This window comes from Cupressus sempervirens, chromosome 1, assembly GCF_028749045.1.
Source record: "Cupressus sempervirens isolate cs-2001-9-10 chromosome 1, ASM2874904v1, whole genome shotgun sequence".
NCBI lineage: Eukaryota > Viridiplantae > Streptophyta > Pinopsida > Cupressales > Cupressaceae > Cupressus > Cupressus sempervirens.
Genome location: NC_143118.1, coordinates 483,130,628 through 483,154,510, shown reverse-complemented (window position 1 = coordinate 483,154,510; position 23,883 = coordinate 483,130,628). Strand labels below are relative to the sequence as shown.

The following is a 23,883-nucleotide window of genomic DNA, read 5'->3' as shown; positions in this document are numbered from 1 at the left end:
ATGCCATCAAATTTATATTTCACAGATTGCAAGCAATGTTAAAAGACTGGGCCAGGTCACTATATATAAATCCTTCAACTTCAACTGATGAAGAGCATTGACGGGAACTCCGATCTCATGGCAATCGATAACCTTCATTCGTCTCACTTTTGCACACATTTTATCGCTACTTATCTTCACTACATAAACTTCGTGGCTCCTTTGTGTATTATTATCTTCCGTTCTCTCTTTTCTTTTTGTTTTGAAGCTATTGCCAGATGTACAAGACAAATCTCGAATACCTTCTTCTCTTCATTCAATGCATTCCATTCAACGGTCTGGCATCTGGGAACAAAATTCTTCCAAAATATGTTTCTCAATCAACATATCACAAAGGAGTGATGACCCTTATCAGAATAGGGTTTCCATCTATATTCATCTAGCAATCGATCGATGTTTGCTAGCATGCATTTCATCATAGTTGATGACTAGGCTAGTCCAGATTGGAAGTCCCAGTTGTTGGTTGAGTATTCTAAGAATACTCAAGCATGTCAGATTATGGATGGACAGCTTTAGGATAGTAGGTACAAGGTAATTGATGATGTGATTTTTTATAAGGATAGGATCTACCTCGTACCAGGATCTAAACTCATGGGTAAGATTATGGAAACTCTTCATGATGCAACATCAACAAGACACCCAGGTTTTTTCAAAACCTACAAACTGGTCAGGGAAAGGTTTTCATGGAAGGGTCTCAAGGACGATGTCCTCCAGCATATAAGAGAATATCGGACTTGTTAACAGAACAAGTTAGAGCATGAGTTTCTAGTCGACTTATTACAACCTCTTCCTATTCCAACGCAGAAATGGGAGAGCATCTCCATGGACTTTATTATAGGATTGCCGAGGGTGCAGGGTAGAGATTCCATTCTTGTGGTGGTGGACAGATTGACAAAATTCACTCATTTCTTTGCCATAGCAGCTGATTGGTCAGCCTCTCAGGTAGCTGAGTTATTCTTTTGAGAGGATTTTTGTCTACATGGTCTTCCTCGCACCATTGTGAGCGATAGGGATAGCAAGTTAATACTTTTTGGTAGGAGCTATTTAGATTTACAGGTGCGGAGTTGACACCCAGTACGAGCTACCACCCCCAGATAGACGGGCAGATAGAGTAGTAAAATGTGTTGAGGATTATCTCCGGAGCTATGTAGCAGGACAACAGAGGGCTTGGGTTAAGTGGTTATACCTAGGGGAGTATTGTCACAACTCCTCTTACCACATGTCCATCCAAATGTCTCCATTTTGAGCTCTCTATGGCAATGAACCTCTATCGTTTGTAGATTTGGCTTTGTAGGACAACAGGGCACCACTAGCTAGGGATTGGATATAGGGTTAGTAGGACATTTTTCAGATCTCTTCAGGAAAACATTCTACAAGCTCAAAATCAACAGAAGATGTACACTGATTGCCATCGAACAGAGCAAAGTTTTTTTTTTTTTTTTTTGATCGGTAAGAGATTGAAGCCAAGATTCATTAGAATTATTATATGTTGTGATTAATTATTATTATTTATTAACCTCGAGTAGATTCAAACCCAAGACCTAGATAAGAGGCTCACAACTTACCATTGTGTTGTAGGCTCTTGCCCGTGGACAGAGCAAAGTTTTGAGTTGTGTGACATGGTTTATCTTCGACTCCAACCGTACAGACAGAGTTACTTGAAGAAGAGTGGGTCTCAAAAACTCCAACCTAAATTTTTTGGTCCCTATCGCATTACTGGAGAGTTGGGGAGGTCGCTAATGAGTTAGACTTACCAGATGACAACAGGATTCATAGTGTTTTGCACATATCTTGCCTCAAGAAAGCGATTGATCAGCATGCAGTGCCCTCCATTGGATTTCCACCACTTGATGAGGAAGGGAAGCTAGTATTAGTTCCAACAAAGGTGATAGAGGTCAGAGAAAGAAAGCTGCATAATAGGTCCACCAAGGAATATCTGATTCGTTGGAAGGATTTGCTATATGAAGATGCCACTTGGGAAAGCGAGTCAATCCTGCAGCTTTCGACATCGAGATTGCTTGAGGGCAAGCAATCCCGGGAAGTGAGGACTGCAATGTTCCCTTATCTGCGCTAGACCTATTGGCACCTAGTTGGTCTATCTTTCCATTCGGATAGGCTAACAACATTTGTTTTAAGATGCCAGCTAGTGACATAAGTTTTTTGGTTTCAGTAGAGGAGATATTTAAGTGGGCAATTCTAAGGTTAAAGTCATATTACTTTATTAAATTGATTTATAAAGTACTTTATTATTTAAAGTCACTTTATGACAAAATGACTAAAGTGACTAAAAGACAAAATAGGCTTTTATCCCAAATTGCTAGGTTGTATGCATCTCCCCTCACTTCGAGGTTATAAAAGAAAGCAATTGCATTGGGATTGATACCACGAATATATGTTATTTTACAGATCTTAAAGGTTGCTTAAATGTGAGTGGATATTTCCGAAGGACGAAACCCCTTATGGAAAATAGTGAGTCCATTGCACTTCGAGAACTAAGATGTTGAATTGATATGTTGGTTTATAGGAGGTTGTAGCTCCATGACAGATAGAAAGAGAAGTGATTGAAGTCCGTATAGATTATCAACACACATAGGTCATTTTTAGGCAACTTGGTGCTTGGATGATAGAGTGGACAGTCCCCATAGCTGTGTTCGTGTTTGGAGATCTTGATGTTAGTCTAGTTTCATGATACATGCTTGGCATTTACTAACAGTGCTCACTCTAACACTGAGGCGATAGTAGCAGGGTTTATGGGAGAGTGAGAGGCAGTTGGCCGACACTCCTAGCCTTGACATGAGATACACCCCGCAAGGACACCGTCATCTGCAGAGAAGTCACGGGCCAAGGACACCACGTTAAGACATGTTTCTAGCAACTGGTGAACACGTTGGAGTTATGGGCAATTGGTAGTTCAAAATTGAGATCATTGTTCAGAATTGAGATCATTGAAGGTTTGCCATAGACAGCAGTATAGCTCCCCAGTCATTTGCGATTATACTAGGTTCTATTTATATCTTGTTTGTAAACTCGTGTTGGTAATTCAAGCATAAATAAGTACGTGGAATACATTCATGTAATTACTCTTGCATGTTTCCAGATAGAAAGATATTGTAAGGGGTTTGCTGTAGTGAAGTAATATAAATTCCGTACTGTTATGTTTTGAGTTTTCATGTTGTTTGCAAATTCCTTTGGTCACTTTATTGTATTTCCTAGAGTTGGATCTCTTACAGCAGTATCAAAGCTTAAGACCCAGGTTATATGCCAACTGTTTGACAAAATACCTCTAGTCCAAACTTGATTTCTTTGATCAGAATAAGCAGAGTTTCTTACACATTCTTCAGTGGATCAATCTCTCCTTCGAACTCAACTTTGATATTGGTAACAATATTTCAACATATGGATCACTCTATAGTTTCTTAGAAGCTTGACTCCATCTTCATCCAAGAAGAAATAAAAAGCTTCATAAGACTTGAACTGTTCAAACAACTTGATGAATAAATGTAAATCCTTCTGTTTTGAAATATTCATTTGCATCCTAGACTAATGATTTGGAACATTCTTCTGTATAATTCTGAAATGCATGCATATATGAACCAATCTCCTTTTCCATATTCTTTTCATCATGATTTTTGTTGTTTTGAAGCATATTGTTTGAATATAAGTAGTGAATAAGATCTAAGGATTCTCCCTTTGGCCTGGTTTTTGGAACTCTAAATTTGCTAAAATTTAGAGTTCCATCAAAGTACACAAATAGAATAGATTTACTGAGAATGATTTGAAATTTTTTAAACAAAGGCAATTTATAAGTTTGATTTGACAACTCCTCCCTTCTTAGATATCCAACTTACTATCATGGATAAAAAATGGAGAGGGATTATGGTGGCCATTTATGCATAAAGAAGTTTCAAAGCTTTTACGGGTATTCCAAGTAAATACAGGCAACTTGTAAGCTGTTTCTACAATGGAAATTTTTTTTCTACATATGCAAGGTGTCAATGAAGGACAATTATTAAAGTCAGTTGAAGCATCACACAAGAGGAAAATAATTAGCAAAGAAGACTTGACAAGCCAAATAAATTAGAGCTCACTATCCAAAGGTGCAAGCGTGGGCAAACTTTGTTGAATGTATAACATCAGTCGGATATTCTGACTGGTTAGTGCTCAAAATGTTGATATATATATATATATATAAATATATAAATGTATGTGTATATATACATACACATATATATGTAAATGTATGTGTATATAATATATATACATATACATATATATACATACATATATACACATATACATGTACATATATACACACATATATACACAGATATACACATATATATACATATACATATACATATATACACATACATACATACATACATATGTGTATATCTATGTGTATATATGTGTGTATATATGTACATGTATATGTGTATATATGTATGTATATATATGTATATGTATATATACACATACATTTACATATATATGTGTATGTATATGTGTATATATATTTGTACATATGTATATATGTATATGTACATATGTACATGTATATATACACACACAAATATACATTTACATGTATATATATACATATACATACATATATACATATACATATACATACACACACACACACACATATACATATGTATGTTTGCATATCAATATCAGATGATGATTCAGAGGGTTCAATCTGATCTTTATAGTGTTCGACCCAAGATGGAAGGTGATCAAATTGTATAACTGTCACATTCGATCTGCACATAATCATGACTAAAGATCGTGTACGATCTGTGAATAATAAATATCCTTGTGAATATATTGCTATTGTGGGCAATGGAAATCAGGCTCATTCTGTATGCCTTCAGCGATCATGATTATGATAACATCTTTGTTAAATATGATTTGGAAAGGGATGCCTCATGTAAAGACATGGCTGTACGTGTCCAAGGGAAATGTAGAGTCATGTCTCTACATGAGACTGCCCATTCGACATGTATATATATTGAGTGTTGTGGATCGCTAGAAACATATCAATATACACATATTATTACTAGTGATCTGCATATGATATACCTGCAGTGGACAAAGAACAATATCAGAATTATACATTGCTTAGTCTGAACACAAGAGTAATAGATCAGAATATTATTCACAGTAAATCAGATCATTGAATCAGAAGTTAAACTCTACCTAGATTCTTTTCCTTAACAAACTTATGGTGGTCAAAGATTATCCGCACAAATGGATCATGCCATGATATAAATTCCAATGTATCATTATTTCAACTTATAATTGAATAGACTAGGCAGACAAGCTGAAAATTTTCAGAAACCAACTATGTAAGTGGAATCTGTGATACACAAGGGCTATTTAGGAGATTGATTTGGTGAACCCACATCGAGGCATGACCAGATACATAAGTTTAGTAATAAGCTAACTGAATAAGTTCATTAATGCATTATGTCCAAAGGCACAAATGTTTTAGTGTATAGCTACACTTTGTAGTGTAAACAGAGAGTTGATGGTGAAATTATCACATGTGCAAATGAAACAGACGGGGATAGAAAGTACCTCAGCATAATTCATGGCTTAATTTTTCGTCAAAAGTTACATGCTTTAATTTTTCGTTTTGGAGAAGTAACTTATGTCGCTTATTGTAATTAATGTTAGCTTTTGGGTTCTATAGTTGTAAAAGTTAGGTAAATCCTAACTTTTTCTTATAAGGGTAGTTATTAGAAGTAATCACTCAGGTAGTTACAAGTAGTTACTTAGGTAGTTATTCTAGGTACTCACAAAAAATGATTAGGTGGTTATGCTAAGTGGTTAAAAGGTAGTTACTTTGCGAGCCTATAAATATAAAACATGTAATTTAGAGGGGGGACTTTTTGGGTAAAGGGGTGCTATGGAAATTTTTTCGAAGAGATTATTGGATTTACATCATGTATAAAAGTGTCTTTGCATTCTAGTCCTAATCAACTTGCAATCTATCCAATTGTTGGTAGGGTTGTCACTGCTTACTGAGCAAACATTGTCATTTTGAAGAAAGCATTCACAGTGATAAATATGTTTACCAACAAACAGAAATTCTAATTAAATGTCACTATAATTTGAGATAGAATAATAGCTTGTATGTTTGATAGTCTGTTATCAGCTAAATACAACATTGTGAAGTATTTCATTCAATGTTATGCTTATTGACATGGTATGAAACCCTTACAAAATTGAATAAAATCGCTGGCAAGAAAAAACTTGCACAGATACAAAAGTATGCCAACTGTTTGACAATGTGTCTAAAATTAAACTCTTGGAAAGTGAATGTAAACCTATGTTACCCTGGGCTTTGGAATGAGGGGACAAAGAAACAAGTGTCTGGGATGGATTTTTTCTCAGAGCAGGGGGTGACAAGGGACAGCGGTAGGATGAAATTATAAAATATAGGGAAATTATTAAATTTATAGAATTTTAATTTTAAAAAAAAAATATTCAGATGAAAATATGGATAACATGCTTATAAAGATAATAGAACCTTAACATATAATGTTTGTGTTAAATAAATTTAAATTGTGAGTTTACATGAGAGTGGAAGTCAAACAAATTATCAACATTTAAACATCATATAAATTAATTTTATTGGACATTTATGGGACAGGTTTCTGAGTTTTCAGGACATCCCCATTTTCGAGACATGTCAATTTATGTCAGAAACACGTCTCTGAGTAACATTGATGTAAACTATATATTTGGGTGAGATACTTTAGGGGATCTTACAACTTTCTACTATATGTTGTTGTAAGATCTTGAAATTTCTTTTTATGTGTTGTAGGACACACCTGGTTAAAGTCCTCTCTTTTCATATTGGTTTTGTATGCATGAATATGGGTATGGGATGTCCTGAGTACATTATTGACCATGCCCTAAATGCCTTCATTTTTTTTGTCATGCGGTATATGACACCCCTGTCATCTACTATGTATATGGAAAATACCAATACTAAAATATTAAATACCTTTTTTTGTTAAAAAATATGGTGGCTGGATATGTAATATTTTAAGCTGTTGTTTGAAAAAACAATCAATGTTTGGAAAAACAATCAACAAGAAAGCCTCATGACCAAGCAGTCATTTGGTCCAAAATTCTTTCCATGAACAATTTGGTGAAGCAGGTAGGGTTTTGTTATGAATTTTCACACCATCACCCCATTGCAAATGGGGACCTCTTTTTGCTCTTAGTTGTTGGGTTTGGTAAATTTTGGCATTGCATTTGGCAATTTAAGGCTTTAAAAGACTGATAGGTGACAAAAAGATCAAGTGGCAAAGTTGTGATTTTATACCACTAATATTAAAATTGAAGTCTGTTGAGGTCATGTTATAGTGGGTTGAGACTTGACTGTAAAATTGTAAGTGGCTTTAAATTTTGGCTAGTTAATTAGTCTAAAATTCCATATAAAGGCATATTCCATGCATAAGTGCCTTAAAATCCTTGTAAAGATTGATTTTCCACATTTAAAATTGCTAAAATCCCAAGGAAAATTGATTTTTCTCAATAAAAATGAACAAAATGTGGACTTGACATGAAAGTCCCTACTTATTTTGATCAAATCCAGTCTTAATGTGAAAATCCCTACTTATTTTGATCAAAATCTGATCCCAGCATGAATTTCCCTGGGAAAATTTCTAAATGTTGGAGGTCAAATCCCAAGAAACGGATGAATTTCCATCACTGTGGAGGGAAGAATTTCCAAGTTCCCAACTTATGGTATTTGTACTTCATTCAGGTTTAGATAAGCTTTTATAATTTTTTGTTCTTATGCTGGTTTTACATTTCAATTTTTAGCTATTTTATTTTCCTTCTGTTCTATTTTTTTGTAATTTTTAAACTTAAATTTATTTATTTGTTTTTTCCTTTTTAATCAGTGTTGTGGGGTTCTATTATAGGACCCCATCCCAGAAAGCAATTAAGTTAAATATAATAGGAATACATGCTAAGAAACCTGGAGAAACCACTTGCTCAAGGTTGTGCAGGCCAAGATGAAGCCAAAAGACATGTCGAAAGCCATGCAATAAACAATCCAAAGGTAAAACACCAACCAACAACCAGACTGTGGTAGCTTTGCGACCGCTCAATCACCAACTCCAGTCACAAAAACATTTGCTTCCATAACCTCGTTGAATGAATTCTTCGTCCATCTATTGGTTGCAACAACCATGGACTTTATGTTCACATTACCCCAAGACGTAGGGTCATCCAAACCTACAAACTGCGCACCATGCATGATTTTTGCCTGCTTCTTTTCTTTGAACAGTTCCAACAAGGAAGAGAATCTCCATTTGTAACCTCTAGGGTCCCTTGATGATGCGACAGTCGCAGATTATGGACCACCATGCACAGATCTTGGCAATATGCTGATAAGACTCTAAATCTTGAGATAGATTACAAATATCCTCTCTTACTGTAGACACAGTTCTTTCCAAAGACACTGGCATCCCACCATGCCACTCAATCCCCTCTTCCTTTGCTACTTTTCCATTGACTTGTTATCTGCAACGAGAAGCAACGTCTCTGCCCAAGTATGCACCTATGAAATTGATTGAGCAAGCTTCACATGAAAGTTGGCTATAATCAACACTTGAGAATTGGGCACATTAGACTAATGTGGAGACCTTCCCATCAATCTGTTTCACTAGGTTGAGCGCATATTGTTGTTAGGGCAATCGATTTTTTAACAGGGATAATGATCTGAAACTGGGCCACGTTTCTAAGGGTTGTGGCTATGTCCCACAAGTATGCATGGCCTAACACCTAACCAAAACTCTATTCTCAAAACACTACTACCCACCTAAAGATTGTTGCCCAACAATCAAGATGCCAGACCAGACCACCCATCAACCAAGCATTAAAATTGTAGAAAAAATCCATCTCAAACACATTCCTTATACACGACTGCCTATGCCATGCATCTCCATGATAGGAAATTGATGTAACACGATCTACACCAGATCAAATTTACTAACAACATGGCAATATATAACATTCATTTCCTCTAGGCATCTCCAACAAACCAGCCTCCCTTTTGGCCTCTAGACCACTTGAACCACACTGAGATTCCAAAAGGACGTGCAGCATACAAATTTCACATAGCAAGAGATGACACTACTTTGGTGTTGTTCTTGATATTTAGGAAGGATAGAACCCTTAGATTGGAACATCTATCTACCTCCAAAGCCCCATGAAATGAGCATGCTTTTTAACAAATATAAAGAATTTGAGTCAAGGGAAAATGAAATGCAAGCATTAGTTGGAAACTAGTCAAAGGGGCTTGGGGGCCTAGGTTCAAATCCCCAAAGTGACATCTAAACACGTGTATATGTGTTGCAATGGTATTCCCATGGTGGACATGTTGGTCTTTAGTGGACAATTTTTATAGAATTTTAAGATAAGTTCTATGTATATTTTGTAAAGCACCATTTTGCAATTCCTTATTTTTCCTTAAATAAATAATTCTACTGACAATAATGATTGCATAGTTAATAATAATTATAAAGTTAGTCTAAAAATATTTTGTTTATATAATTCAGCTATAAAGCTTATAACGTATCTCTAAACAACTAAGTTACCAGATGCTCTTGCTGAGGCCCAGGATCTGGATTTGGATGCGTGCAATGCGGAAGCTAATTTTTGTGCGTGGGGATGATCACAAGGAGTGTTACAGCTCCCTGTGGATGCGCATCCAGCCCATCGAAGCACATCCACAGGGAGCTGTAATGCTCCCTGTGAGCTGTAATGCACCCTGTGAGCATCTTCAAGCTTCTGGGCGCATCCAGATGCATCTGGATGTCAAGGAACTAAAAGAACTGTAGAAAACAACTGAAAATTAAATTACGTAAAACATGTGCTATGTTCAGTTTTTTATTTTTTATGTCATGATCAATGATGAAGTTTCATACTATCAAATGATTAAATTTTGTATATTTCTTGCATTTTGTTTGTGTCTAAACGTACCCAAACACATCCAAAACTCCCAAAAAAAATTCACGCATTTGTGTACACTGTCTCCTTTTGTATAGAGTTTTTGAAATGTTTTTAATTTCTGTCCAATTTTGGGGTTTTTGTCCACTAAACTGATAAGATAAATCAAGGATTCTGTCCTTCAATTTCAATCTTAGAAGGGTTTTGTCCTCATGGTGTTAAATATTGGCTCATATTCTACAAGGAGGGAGGAATAGATATAACATGTATTCTATCTATTGACATTCTTCTTCTTTGCTTGGTCTTTCTTTAAATGCCCCTATCACTCAATAGACACAACTATTTGCATGTCCCTATTACAATAATAGATAGCTTCTATTTTTAGTTAATGGTTATCTGTTTGTAATCTATTGTAAATATTAGAATGTTTCTAATATTTAGTTAGGCTGTAGATAATTGTTAGTTTTTTATTAGGTAGTATAGAAAGTTTTTATTCTTTATGATTGTTTCCTAAGGAAACATTGTCTCATTCTTTTGTATATATTGACCTTGACCTCTCGGTCTCTGTTAATATCAAACAAATATTTACCAATTACTTCGTAATATGGTATTAGAGTCAACACTACAATTTTTTTCGACAATATTTATAATTTCTTGCACGAAATTATTTGCCTATTGTTTTCAAAATTATTATCATTTGCTTCCATTTGTTTCACCTAGGGTTTCATGGCTTTTTGGCCATTGTCTACAAACATTTTGTCATTAAAACCCTTTAAAAATTGCGTCCTATTTTCTAGAAAAATCGTGACCTCTTTTTCTTTTGAAAATCGTGTTTTTTGAAATCACCATTCTCGGCCAATGCAGGGTTTCAAGATCGTTGGTTGATGGCATTTCTTTTGTGCCTTGTGACTGCATATCGTGTCTATACTGCTGCCATTTTTTTGGCCCCGATTTGTAATATATTTACCCCAAAATTATGTGTTTTCTGTTGCTACCATGTCCAGATTATTCTTGTGGTTTTTGATAGAATTTCCATATTTTTTTGTGGCTTGTTATGCCCAGTGGGTGACGTCTAGGGTTTCTTTAACCCTTAGAACCAGATTCATGACCAAAAACAACAATTTTGTTTTTTTCAAAACTTCCATTTTTTTGGGTTTTTTTGCAGTCAAGGCCGTTTTTGGTCGAAACCTAATTTTTGTGCTTAATTTTTTTTTCTGATTATAGATTCTTGGTGGGTTTTTGTGAGAGCTCAATTGGGTTGTCAGATTTTTCTGGGTGCCTCGATTTTCACACCTTGATTTTCAACTAGCGGATCTAGAAATTGACAACATATTCTTTTTGGTTTTTCCGAGTTCTCTTTTGGGTATCCCTTCAATTTTTTTGGGTCTTCCATTTTTTGCCTCAAAGTACGTGCCTTTAGAATATTGGTTAGATTGTTCCGAGTGTTGCACAACGACCGACTGACCTTGGTATTGATCAGAATACATGAGATTTGAATAATTAGGAGGTGGTGATGCTTCTCAAATTATCCGTAGCTGATGATCAACTCTTTGACATTCCATCTAGCAAGACAATAGCCGAGATATGGGTGCATGTCAAGAATCTTCATGAGACTTCTGACAAAAGAATAGCTTTCTTTTTGAAGAACACTACTTTCTATTATCATGGATGAGCAAACATTGCTCCAGGCTCACCTGAATAGGATTTAGGAAATCCACAATCAGTTGCTTGCCATTGGTTGCAAGATGAAGGAAGAGGACATTGTGGTCATCACTCTCAGGAGTTTACTCAAGTGCTACGATAGTTTTATCGAGACTCTCAACATCACTTCTTCTGGTTTTGATATGAAGTTCATAAATCTCTGCACACTTCTGCTTCAACAAGATCAATGGAAACAACAATTTGGTAGCAGTTCCAGCTCTACCTCCACAGAGCAAGCCTTTGCTACTAAATCTTTTCAGAAGGATAAGGCAAGTTTCAACAGTCTTCTTAGTAGAAGTCCTCTGCTCCAGCGTTCGGACGCTCTTGGAAGTTGAACATTCAATGCAACTATTGCCACCAGTTTGGTCACATGAAGGTTGAATGTCGGAAACGCTTAGCTGCCTAATTTAAGCAATCAAGTTCGCAACCCAAAGTAAATAGTGTAGGGCACACTAAGCAGACAAAATCTGCCTTTTATGCCTTCATGGTTAAAAGACCTGCAAATCATGTGAAGTCGTTTGCCTAGTATATTATTCAGGTGGCTCTTGTCATTTCACCCACTGCAGAGGTTGGTTAACTAACTACTAGTATTATTCAGATTCTGTTATTTTTGGTGGTGGAGAAAGAGTACACTGTTGTCGGCAAAGGCAACATTCAAATTTAGTATGCTTGGAGGAATCTCATTTTCCTCGATGTGTACTATGTTCCAGTGATGGAACTAAATCCACTCTCAGTCAGTTAGTTGCTGCAACACTTTTCACAGTTGGAGGTCACCTTCAGTTCACATCATTGTACCATCATTGATCGGGCAACTCAGTCCATTGTTGCAGTGGGTCTTGAGGATTATGGTCTTTTCCGACTTATTGACTTTGGTGGTTCTTGGGACTTAGCTATAGTTGCTCGACGGTCTTCTGTTAGCACATTTTGGCATTAGTGGCATGTGTAAATGTGGATTATCTCTCTCAGCTTGCTCAGGAAGAGCTTGTCCTCGGTTTTCTAGAGATTCAAACTCAACATCTTGGAGTTTGTGATGCATGCTAGGTTGGGAAGCAACATTGCATAGCTTTCACTAGTGACAATTAATGACGAGCTTCTCAAGTACTTCAACTTGTTCATGTTGATATCTTTGGCCTTATGGCCACTCCTGTTCTTGTGTCTAGGTATTTTCCGTTGTTTGTTGATGATTTAAGTAGAAAAATGTGGGTATATTTTCTTAAAAAGGAATTAGATGCATTTGCTGTAATTCAGAAGTTTATACCTTTAGTTAAAAAAGAATCTCGGAAATCTATTATTACTCTTTGGTTAGACAATGAGGGTTAATTTCATTCTAATGAATTCTCTAGCTTCTTGGATACTCATGGCATCACACGCTAGTTAACCACACCCCACATACTACAAAAGAACAATGTTGTTGAATGTCGGAACAAAACAATCATCAAGATTGCTCGATCCTTGCTCGAACACAGACATGTTCCGAATTTTTTTTGGGCAGAAGCAATTACCATTGTAGCTTATCTTTTGAATAGGTGACACACAATGGTAGTCAATAGTAAGACTCTGAAAGAGGCTTGGTTAGGTCACAAGCCCAGAATCAGTCTCCTAAAGGTTTTTGGCTCTCTTGCTTTTGTTTGGATCCCTGATGTGTCACAAAACAAGTTGGATGCCAATAGTCAGAAACTATTGCTTGTTGGATACAATAGTCTTCACAATGCCTACCACTTGATCGACACCGAGACATCTCTTCTCTTGTATAGTCGTGAAATAGTCTTTGATGAGCAACAAGGGCCTTTCATACCTATTTCTTTTGTTCCCGATCCAATAGATCAACCTATGAAGGCTTGTGATTTGGGAGGCAGACTTCCATCAGGTCAACCTGATGGGAGGGCTCCAGTAGCCTTTGCAACTCCACTTATACCAGTGATCCCTGTACAGATACCTCCAACTTCTCCTGCAAGATCACCCTGATTTGTAGATGCTTCACCTGAGTTTGATCCAGATTCTTTTGGTGAGGAACCTAATCATAGAGCATCTCGATACTAATGTTCGTCATTCTCCTCTTTGGCCTAAGTGTTGGGCTAAGACACTTTCTGATCTTTGTGATGATGAGCTCATTGATGGAAGAACTGCTTGGAAAAAGAGTAAACCTACAAAGTCAGTTAATTTTTCTTTTATGGCCAACATTTATAGTGTGTTTGAACCTCAAACATATTTTGAGGCTAAAAGAATTCTAGAGTGGGAACATGCCATGACATCTGAACCCCAGAGCCTATTGAAGAATAACACCTGGGTCCTTTACGATCTTCAATCAGGGAAAAAATCTATTGGTTGCAAATGGGTTTACAAAATTATATACAAATCTGATGGTACTTTGGATAAGTACAAAGCTTGTTTAGTTGCAAAGGGCTTTTTTCAGCGTCAGGGCATTGATTATGAGGAGACCTTTGCTCCTATTGCAAAGAAGAGCACAATTAGATTAGTCCTAGCCATGGCAACACGATTTGGCTGGGAGGTTCATTAAATGGATGTCAAGTTGCTTTCCTAATTGGTGATCTCCACGAAGAGGTCTACATGACGCAACCTCCTGGTTTCAAGGTTGTTGGTAAACAACATCAGGTTCTCAGATTAGTGAAAGCTCTATGGCTTGAAGCAGGACCCTCGAGCATGGTACATGAAAATTGATAAGTACCTCAGTAATCAAGGCTTCCAGAGGAGTTCTTTAGACTCAAATTTGTACATCAAGACTACTGACAGTGACATCATCTTTCCGATTATTTATATGGATGATTTGTTCATCACTAGCAGTTTGACATCTTTGAGTTAGAGAATCAAACAAAATTTATGCCAATCTTTTGATATGATTGACCTTGGGCTCATGCATTATTGGCTATGTGTTGAGGTTCAACAACAATCTTTTGGCATATTCATCTCTTAGTCCAAATATGCCAGGGCCCTGTTAGACAAATTCCGTATGTAGGATTGCAAGCCTGCATCTACACCCATGTAGAAAGGTCTCAAGTCATCAACCAAGTTTGATTCTCCTCTTGTTGATGATACTTCATACATGCAACTAGTAGGTTGTCTCATCTACCTCTCTGCTACTAGGCCTGATATCAACTTCTCAGTTAGCTACATCTCCCGCTTTATGACAACTCCCAAGGCTAATCATTGGATGGTAGCATAGCGTGTGTTTCATATTGTGAAGCTCCCTACAGATTATGGATTTGTTTACTCTCAGAGTTCTAATCCTTGACTCAGTGGGTTCACAGATTCAAATTGGGTAGGCTTTGTTGACGATAAAAAGTCAACTTCTAGATATGTGTTCAGTTTGGGATCAGGTGCCGTCACATGGACCAATAAGAAGTAACATATAGTGTCTCTCTCCTCTACAGAGGTTGAATATAGAGGGACACCCAAGGCAAGTTGTGAAGCTGTTTGGCTTTGTTGGATGCTTGGGGATATGTAGATGCCATCAGCAGGACCAAACACTTTGTTTGTTGATAGCGAAGGTGTTATCAAATTAGTAGAGAACCTAGTCTTCCATGAACAAACAAAGCATGAGGATGTTCACTGTCGCTAGATACAATAGTTGGTTGAAGACGAGACAATAGACTTGTAGTATGTTCCTACAATGGATCAGATTCCAAACATTCTCACTACGCCTCTTGGTCTTGATAAGTTTGTCAAATTCCAAGGACAACTTGGTGTTTTGGATTGATTAACCATTAAGGGAGGGTATTACAATAATAGATAGCTTCTATTATTAGCTAATGGTTACCTATTTGTAATCTATTGTAAATACTAGAAAGTTTCTAATATTTAGTTAGGATGTAGATATTTGTTAGTTTTCTATTAGCTAGAATAGAAAGATTCTATTCTTTATGATTGTTTCCTAAGGAAACATCCTCTCATTCTTTTGTATCAAGCAAATATTTACCAATTACTTTGTTATAGTCCCTTATTATTTATAAATGGAGAGCCTTCCCGTTGTAACTTAATTTGAGTCTTCTCATGACATTGAGCAATGATAATGCGACAATCTTACACAAATACTCATTGAGTGAGGAAAATAAATCTCAATGCATTACAAACTTATAAGCTATTCAAACTTAAATAGGCTGATCAAATTTTTGCCTTGATAGAAAGGAACTTTGTTGGCTTGCGACAGATTGATGCCTCCACATATTTCATATATTATTTAGAGTCATTTGATGGTTCAACCTCATAGACCAACCATCTGCCATTTCTTAGTACATCCCACAGAATATGCATGCAATGAAAAACCATATGAGGAAAGCCCAGTATTTGCTAAACTAATTGACTAAAAATTGCAGTGTCAAAAGAGAGTAGAATAAAAGATATAATTTCAAAGTTACGAAGACTTTGACTCTGATCCATAGTTATACCGCCTTAGGGGACCGGAGGATGGTGGAATGAAGGGACAAGTTTCCGGGATGGGGGACATATGGGTCTTAATTTGGGGACGACAGAGGGACATGAGGGGTTATATATACTATACACATGGTAGTTAAAATGCTAGTTATGAAAAGATGTATTGCAATATAATATATAATATGTAAGATAGTAAATACTTGAACATTGCATTGAATTGGAACATTGAACGTTGAACATAAATAGTCGAATCGGCAAATAATCAACATCGGGATGTACCCCCATCCTCAGCAGAGGTGCTGGAATTTGGTGGTGCCGCTGGGGACGGGGAAACGAAGTTCCCAAGTCCCTAGTGCGTCTTCGTCTCTGGGACGTGGGGCAAAATGAGAGGGGGGGTTAGGTCAGTATTATTGTTGCCAACAGACTGGTGGTAACAACTTGTGTTGTATTGTTGGGGGTCAAGGAATTGAATCTGAGAACTTCGAATTTTCTGCATTACAGTGATGGCCTAGATTGGTTAGAAGGCGTCAAGTTTGTGCTTTATCATGCCTTTGCCAGGTCAGGATGGCCTGTCCTCTTCTACATATGGTTGATGTCAGTTCTCTACTTTCCAAAACTATTCATTAAGGGCATTGATCATAGTCTTTGTGAGAGTCCAATACAGTGTACGTCAAGGTTTGGTGTGGAAGATTTTTGGACAAGAAGCACTTCGAATTATTAGATATGTATAGCATACAGAAGTGTCAGGGGAAGCTAAAGCCTAAAGCTGTCAGGACATGTGGGATCAGAGCATAGTAACATAGGGACGCACAATACAACACAAGTTGTTACCACCAGTCTGTTGGCAAGATCAATACTGATCGGGTAATCACATGCTAAGGTGGACTAACACAATAGACAAGTCATGAACACAATACTCCTATCTCATCCATGGTCTTCTATTCATTTTTGCTTGACGTAATCACAACTCGAATCCTCTGTTTGGGCATACAATGAACAGTTTTGCCAATTATAATTGTAGAGATGATGAATAAGACGAGAGCTATAATTACAGCTTAAAAAGTACAACTTGATACAAGGAACCATATTATAATTACTGTATGATTCCCTTTATATTCAATGCAGAAGATATCAACATAATTTGATAATTATAGTCCACCCTACCAAGAATGTTTCCAGCCTTGTCACCTGCTGATGTCTATAAAATTTCTGGCCCTAGTTTTTCAATTGGATTGAACTTTCATGTTTCATGGCATCTATAAGCTACAATGTCAATATGGTATTCAGATTTTATTTTTCAAGCAGAAGAATGATTTTGAATGGAAAATATAGAATCAAGCAAGGTAAAACAAAAATAACAATTTTTCTACACTTAATGCTTAATTTCTGGTAAGCAGATAATTTGAATGTTGTGAGTTTACTAATGGCTTTCAGTGAAATATTATCACACATTGAGAACAGAGCCATATTTTTGTAGCTGATTATGCTTGCACCTAATCATGTTTTCTGTGCATGTTATTCCATTGCCTCTGTAGCTTTGTTTGGGAAATACTTTGGGCCCTAATGTATTTAAGAAAGACATAAAAAGGTCTGGGAATGTAATGCATTTCTTTGGATGCTTTTTCTTCCTTTTGGCTTTTTGTGAATATGTATTTAAAATATCCTAGGCCACATGCCTATATTTTATTGATTTTTCATTCATGTAGGTACCTTATTATCTTGGAGAATTAACAGAAAAAATTCAGAATTCTGACCGACTCCAGATTATCAAGACTTCCCAATCACATTTGAGGGTAATGTTGATTCCTTTTTGTGAATGCATTTACAAATGCCTTTCAAGAGCTATTTGGATTGAAAATTGCAAATAAATGCATTTGTTTCATAGGACTACATTACAAGCATTATTTACTAAGATATATATGTGAAGGGATAAAACGAGTTATAAATGTGTGAGTTCCCTTCAAATTTCTTCCGTCTTAAGGACAGAAAATAAGACATTAAATGATTTCTTATTTGAAAATAAATGTCATATCTTGTTTTTCTATTGTGGTAATCAGGAGTTTGTTTCAATATGCGAGAAGCTACAACTTGTTCCCAAAGAAGAACTAGAGCTTATTGTTCAAGATGGTTTGGATACACCTGAATCAAGGAGACAGAAAAAGGTGATTCATTGATTGGAATAATATGGCACATATAATATTGGGATTGAATAAAGACATGATTGTATTTTGAGTTGGGCCATAAAATGTAATTAAAATTATTGTTATTTGTGGAGTGATAAGACATGTTACTATGCTTTCCTCTATAATCAGTTGTATTTTGTTTAATTTTTTCATTTTTTTTATAGGTAGCGCGGTTCAAAAGGCAAAAAGCTGCAGAGTCAAAACTTCAGGATATAATAGAAAGGAAAGAGCGTCGCGGTCGGTCCATGCAGGCAGCTGCTATTGCTACTACAATTGAGCATGGAGAGGAGACCATGTTAGATGATGATGGCGAGGAAGAAAGAGAGGTGAGATTGTCTACAATATATGGACTGCAAATTTTCCTTAGTGTTATTCAATCCTGAATGTCATATTTTGAAACTTGTAGCGCATTTTATATGAACAAGTGGTATTCTAAGGTGATCCTTATTCCTCTTGTGAAAGTAATAAAGTGCTTAAAGAAGTTGCAGTTAATAGATTAAAAGTACTGTTTTATTTTTTATACAGATATCAAGTTAAATTCACTTTAGTTATGGAGTTTGCTGGTAAAGAGTTAGAAGTGGTCTATCAAATAAAATTCACTTTAGTTGTGAAGTTTTCTGGTAAAGAGTTAGAAGTGGTAGTAATGTCACATTCTTAAGGCTTAATACGGTTGAAATTGCTTGTTTCCAAAATTTAAAATGTGATACTCACAATGGATGACAGACATGCATCAAGGGCTTGGTTGTCTTGGTTGATGAAGTACCCTAATATTGTTAATTTACATACTTATTGCTTGTCCACAACAATAGCTTCCTTAGGAGTGGGAACATCAAACATCTATGCATAGATAAGATAAGATAAGATAATAATATTAATGTCCAACAAAAGACCACAAAAGGTCTATGGGATTGAGAGTTTACAACAAGACAACTGACAAAAGGAGCACCAAACGGTGTCCGAGAAAAGCAAACAAGAATAAACAAGAAGAGGAAAAGAGAAGCGTAGAGAAATGCCAAGGCAAAGACTAGGAGTCCTTCGTTGGCAAAAAGAAATCAGTTATAGAAGGATAAGACTGTGGGTGGACATGAGCCTTGATTCGTCTCTGTGAGCTCCTAGAGGAGTGTCGCTGACAGAAGAAATTGCTGTGGGGTCTAATAGACCTGGAATGATGTAGAACTGGATGGCCTTTTCACACCACGTAATGGAGATAATGGTGAGAAAAAGGCAGTAATGAGCTGATCAGAGGTATGCTGGTAAGGAAGTAGTGACTGTCAAGTTCTATCGCAGAGCAGGGTGGCCTCCTGAAGATAAAGCATGAGACACTGTTGGTCAATGCAACTGAAGAAAGCTGAAAGAGAAAAACAGTCCCAGAACAAACAATAAAATCTCCCTCTGATTTCGTAAAAGATAGGGCAACGGAAAATAAAGTGAGTCTCTGTCTTGACCTCCACTAAGTACACAACTTTTAAATCTGTTCTCCGCTATCAATTATGCCAGTATTCGAATTGAAGTAGTATATTTAATGTTTAGCTAATGTAATGATAAATGTTGCTCCTTTTTCATGTACAAACTTTCCTGGACGAATAGTGTTTTTAGGCATGAACCTTGAATGTGCATTTGCTTAACTCATTGCCATTTTAAGTCCAAACAAGCTAAATAATTTTTTAGTTCCTTGAGTATTTTTATTTTACATAGACAATGTCTATTTGAAACTAATAAGAGATCCAATATGGCTATTGTAACACATTTTGAAGATGTATTTCATATTTATAAATATGCAACACTTCATCTCATGCAAACAACTATACAGAGATAAACACAAAATAGTAAACAATTGAAAGGATTTATCATTTAACATATAATGTTGATTATCAGAGGGTATCAGTATGTTTCAAGATCAAAGTGTCTGCCGAATTTTTAGATATGGATCACCTTCCCACGTTAAAACTTAGCTAGCTTGAGATATATCTTGACAACCAATGGAAGTAAACGTGACATTCAATAGGAATCAAATATAACATATAAAATAATGAACCCTCAATTTTTTACAACTTCAAAGTATACGCAATTCTGTTGTTTGCTGATTGAATCTTTGGTTTTAGGGATTGCATGTTTTGTTCAATTGGAAGCATTCATATATGACATCCAATCACTTTGATCAATCTTGCCAGAAGTAAGATTGGTTGCATTGTGAAAGTTTGTAAATATGCTGCTTCTCTAGGAGAAGAGAATTATGTTCAAGATGAAGATGTTTCTTGGTTACGAATGTTGTGAATATATAGGCTAATTAGCTTGAATAAGTAAGGGTAAATGTGGCTCATGAAAGATTAGAGGACTGTCTGGTACTGAAGGCTGCATGCTAAATTTTCATACTTTTGCTTAGATATGGCTACAACCTCAACCATCACCTCATACAAAATTGTGCAAGCAATCTGTCATGTCCCCTTTTTAGAGTGGATATCAGAGACGATAGAGTTGGCCTATCATTAGAGTCTCGTAGGTTGGCAGTGGTGCTTAGGGACTCAGTCAGGGTACACAGTGTTCGGATTTGGAGTTTTAGACAGTAGGAGAGCAGTTGAGAGCAATTCCTTAATTGTAGGAGGAGTTTCCTACATTTTAGGAGGTGGAGATGGGTTACATTCGTGTGTCTATGAGATCATTCTATGGTTTCAGTGTCGGGAGATTCAGAGACATTCCTTTTTTTAGGAGTATCCCTATTTTTGAGGGATGAGACTGTCATTTATTTCAAGTTATTTGGTATCAGTCACAGGAGGTGACGAGATCAGTTTCACCTTGTAGAGGTGTTTTAGCTATCAATTCGCTATTTAGGAATTATTTTAATATATATAAATATTCTCCTAAGTTAACATTTTAATAATTTATAATAAAGCTATTTATATAGCTATTTTGGAGTAATAAGGGGTTTTTGGCCTCATCTGGTTTTCTTATCCTTTGGTGTAATAGCTCGTTGGAAAGGTCTTGAACTTTTCTAAATATTTCTCTTTTGACTCAGAGCATTTCGGTGAACGGATTTCTTTCTATTGGGGAAGAGGTCATTTTCTGGATACTTGACCACTTTAAAAATGAGAAATATATTATTCTATAACCCAATGCCACATGGAGACACTTTTAGGGTTCGAGCTAAGTTTGATGGGTTATAAGGAGGTAAAGACAAAGTTCGAAGACATTATTGACATATTACATCTTGGATTTGTGTTTTGGGCTCTAATTGAGCTTTCAGCATTTGGGAGGCCAACCCCACTTGCTTTGCTTGTTTGGGACATAGCCCCCAAAATAGTGGTTTGGATTCTTGCAGTTAGAAGCATCTTGGAGATTGTGCATTGTCTCTTTTGGGGAACGCAGTATTGAGTTAGAGTTTTAGTTGGGGTTTGGGCATTTTACCCACGTGTGGGCACTTTGCAGCTGTACGACTGTGCTTGGGAGCCATATTCTTTCCCACATGCAGCATTTGAGAGCTGGATTTTGGCCGTAGCTTCTTTCTGGGCTCATATTTCACCTTCATGCCTTCAAGTTGGCTTTATTCTTGGTTGTAATCATCTGGATATTATTGTAAATCTTCATCCGGTTACATATTAAGCATATATTCAAAAAATCTGCTTGAAACGACTTTGCTTTAAATGTATTTGGAATACATTTTCAGAACTGATTCATGTTATTGTACTTCTATTATTATTTATTGAAAAATCATAAAAAATATAAAACGATCAAACCCTTCTGCAACTTCTGTCTAGTTCTGCAAGAAAATTTTAATAAACAGGGAAAACAAATTTAAAAATATAAAATTACAGCAGATCAACATACGAGATCCATTAAGGATTTTTCAGTGGTATCAGAGCCTAGAACCTGCCAGCCTGTTGGAAAAGAAATCAGTTTAGTTACAGGCCAATACCATGGCTAGAAATAAAAATGGGTGCTATAAGGTTTCATTTTCGTTAACAAGCACAAGTAAGATGCCTCTTGCCAAGACATTCAATGTTGCAGTTATGAGCAGCTACCATTAGTATTGTTCTCTTCCTAAGGAGATACACAACCTCCTTTCCTTTATAGAATTTATGGGTGTACTTGAAGCAGATGATAATTGGGTATCTACAAGCTCTTTTCAGCAGCAAAAAGAGAAATAAATATTAAATGATAATAAATAAGCCATTGGTCACAAATTGGAAGAGATTACAATCAATGGACAAACCATTAGAGATGTTGGAAACGTGACACCAAGGTGTGAGGCCTATTCTGAAATTTGCAACAGCAGTTCAAATCATGAGGTAACATTTATTTCAAATGGAGGTAATGATGTTGATGATGGTATTCAACTTAAGAATGGGATGACAAGTTTAGTATCCAGACAGTCTGATTTTGAATCTCATAGAAGCCAAGTTGAAGACTTCTTTGAGCCTCTTCTATCTAAGCATGTGAAGAATCAAGATGGGTTGTTTTTTGACGATTGGAATAGAAGCATGGAGGAGGCTCCCACAACTCTGATTTGGGGCAGCGATAGCTTACACCCTCCTTGTAATATGGTAACTCTTTCACTTGGGAATAGTCATGAAGGCCCGTATGCAAGTGGTGGCCATGATGCTTTCTATGATAATACACTTAAAGGGGTAAAAAATATAACTAGAACACATCATAATAATTCTGAAGTTCATAACAGCAGCGACACAACTTCGTTACCTCAAGATGTGACATCCTTTGGTCAAGAAGAGAACAATGATTTGTATTCTATATTTGAGGGTACACATGGTGCAAGCATGGGACGTGATGATGGGAATGGTACAAGTCATCATATGCCTGATTTTGTGTATTTTGGGGTAGATGATATAAAACATTGTCAAAGGTTGAATAAATATTGGTTAGATAGAGCTATGCAAGCAAAGATACTTGCTGCCCAAGCAAGACGACGTCTCCAAAGAGTCAAAGAATGCCATAATTAGATAGATGATGCAAGGAAACAACGAGAATCATCCATTAGAATTTTATTTCTTCCAACGGAAGAAGAGGCCAGCATTGATTTGGATGGAACAACAAGTAATACAGAGGGTCAAAATTATTTTGGTGAGTTTGCACAAGAGAGTAATCTGGACATAGGTATTTCGGAGGCATTGGGTGATGAGACTTCATGTCATGATAAGTTTGATTTCTTAGACCATATCTTAGAAATCAGAGTAGTGTGTACTCATAGTGACACTGAATCCCAAGATTGTGATTCAGTTGTATGTGGAGACACATGGGGAGCTGATGAGAGTGAGCATAGTGTGGTGATAGCAGTTTCATCATTGACAAAGGAGGTGGTTGCAGAGGTACAAAGGTGTAGTACTATAAATGGGGATACAGGTATTAGTGAATGCATACTGGATACTCCTTACAACGATGTACATGACTCTGACACAGTATTCTACCATAGACATATTCAGAGGTAGTACACATGCTTGAGAACTATCATTTTTAGAGTCCTCATTGATTAGACAACTTAGGGTTGATGACAGGAGGGTAGACATAGTGGTTGAGCACTTTGATGTGACTCAATAGATGTTATCACACTCAATTGGAGTGCTCTTATGACTGATGAGTAGGA

At 36.4% G+C, this 23,883-nt stretch overlaps 1 protein-coding gene across 2 annotated transcripts in view; it reads left to right on the top strand.

The window, feature by feature from the left end:
* TAP46 (2A phosphatase associated protein of 46 kD) overlaps window positions 1-23,883 on the top strand; it is a 164,517-nt gene that overhangs the window by 56,493 nt on the left and 84,141 nt on the right. For both annotated transcript variants that reach the window (XM_089828606.1, XM_089828600.1), the window contains 3 exons: window positions 17,814-17,900; window positions 18,165-18,269; window positions 18,455-18,616. In XM_089828606.1, the coding sequence (XP_089684732.1) occupies window positions 17,814-17,900; window positions 18,165-18,269; window positions 18,455-18,616 (354 nt within the window). The remainder of the gene's footprint in view (window positions 1-17,813; window positions 17,901-18,164; window positions 18,270-18,454; window positions 18,617-23,883) is intronic.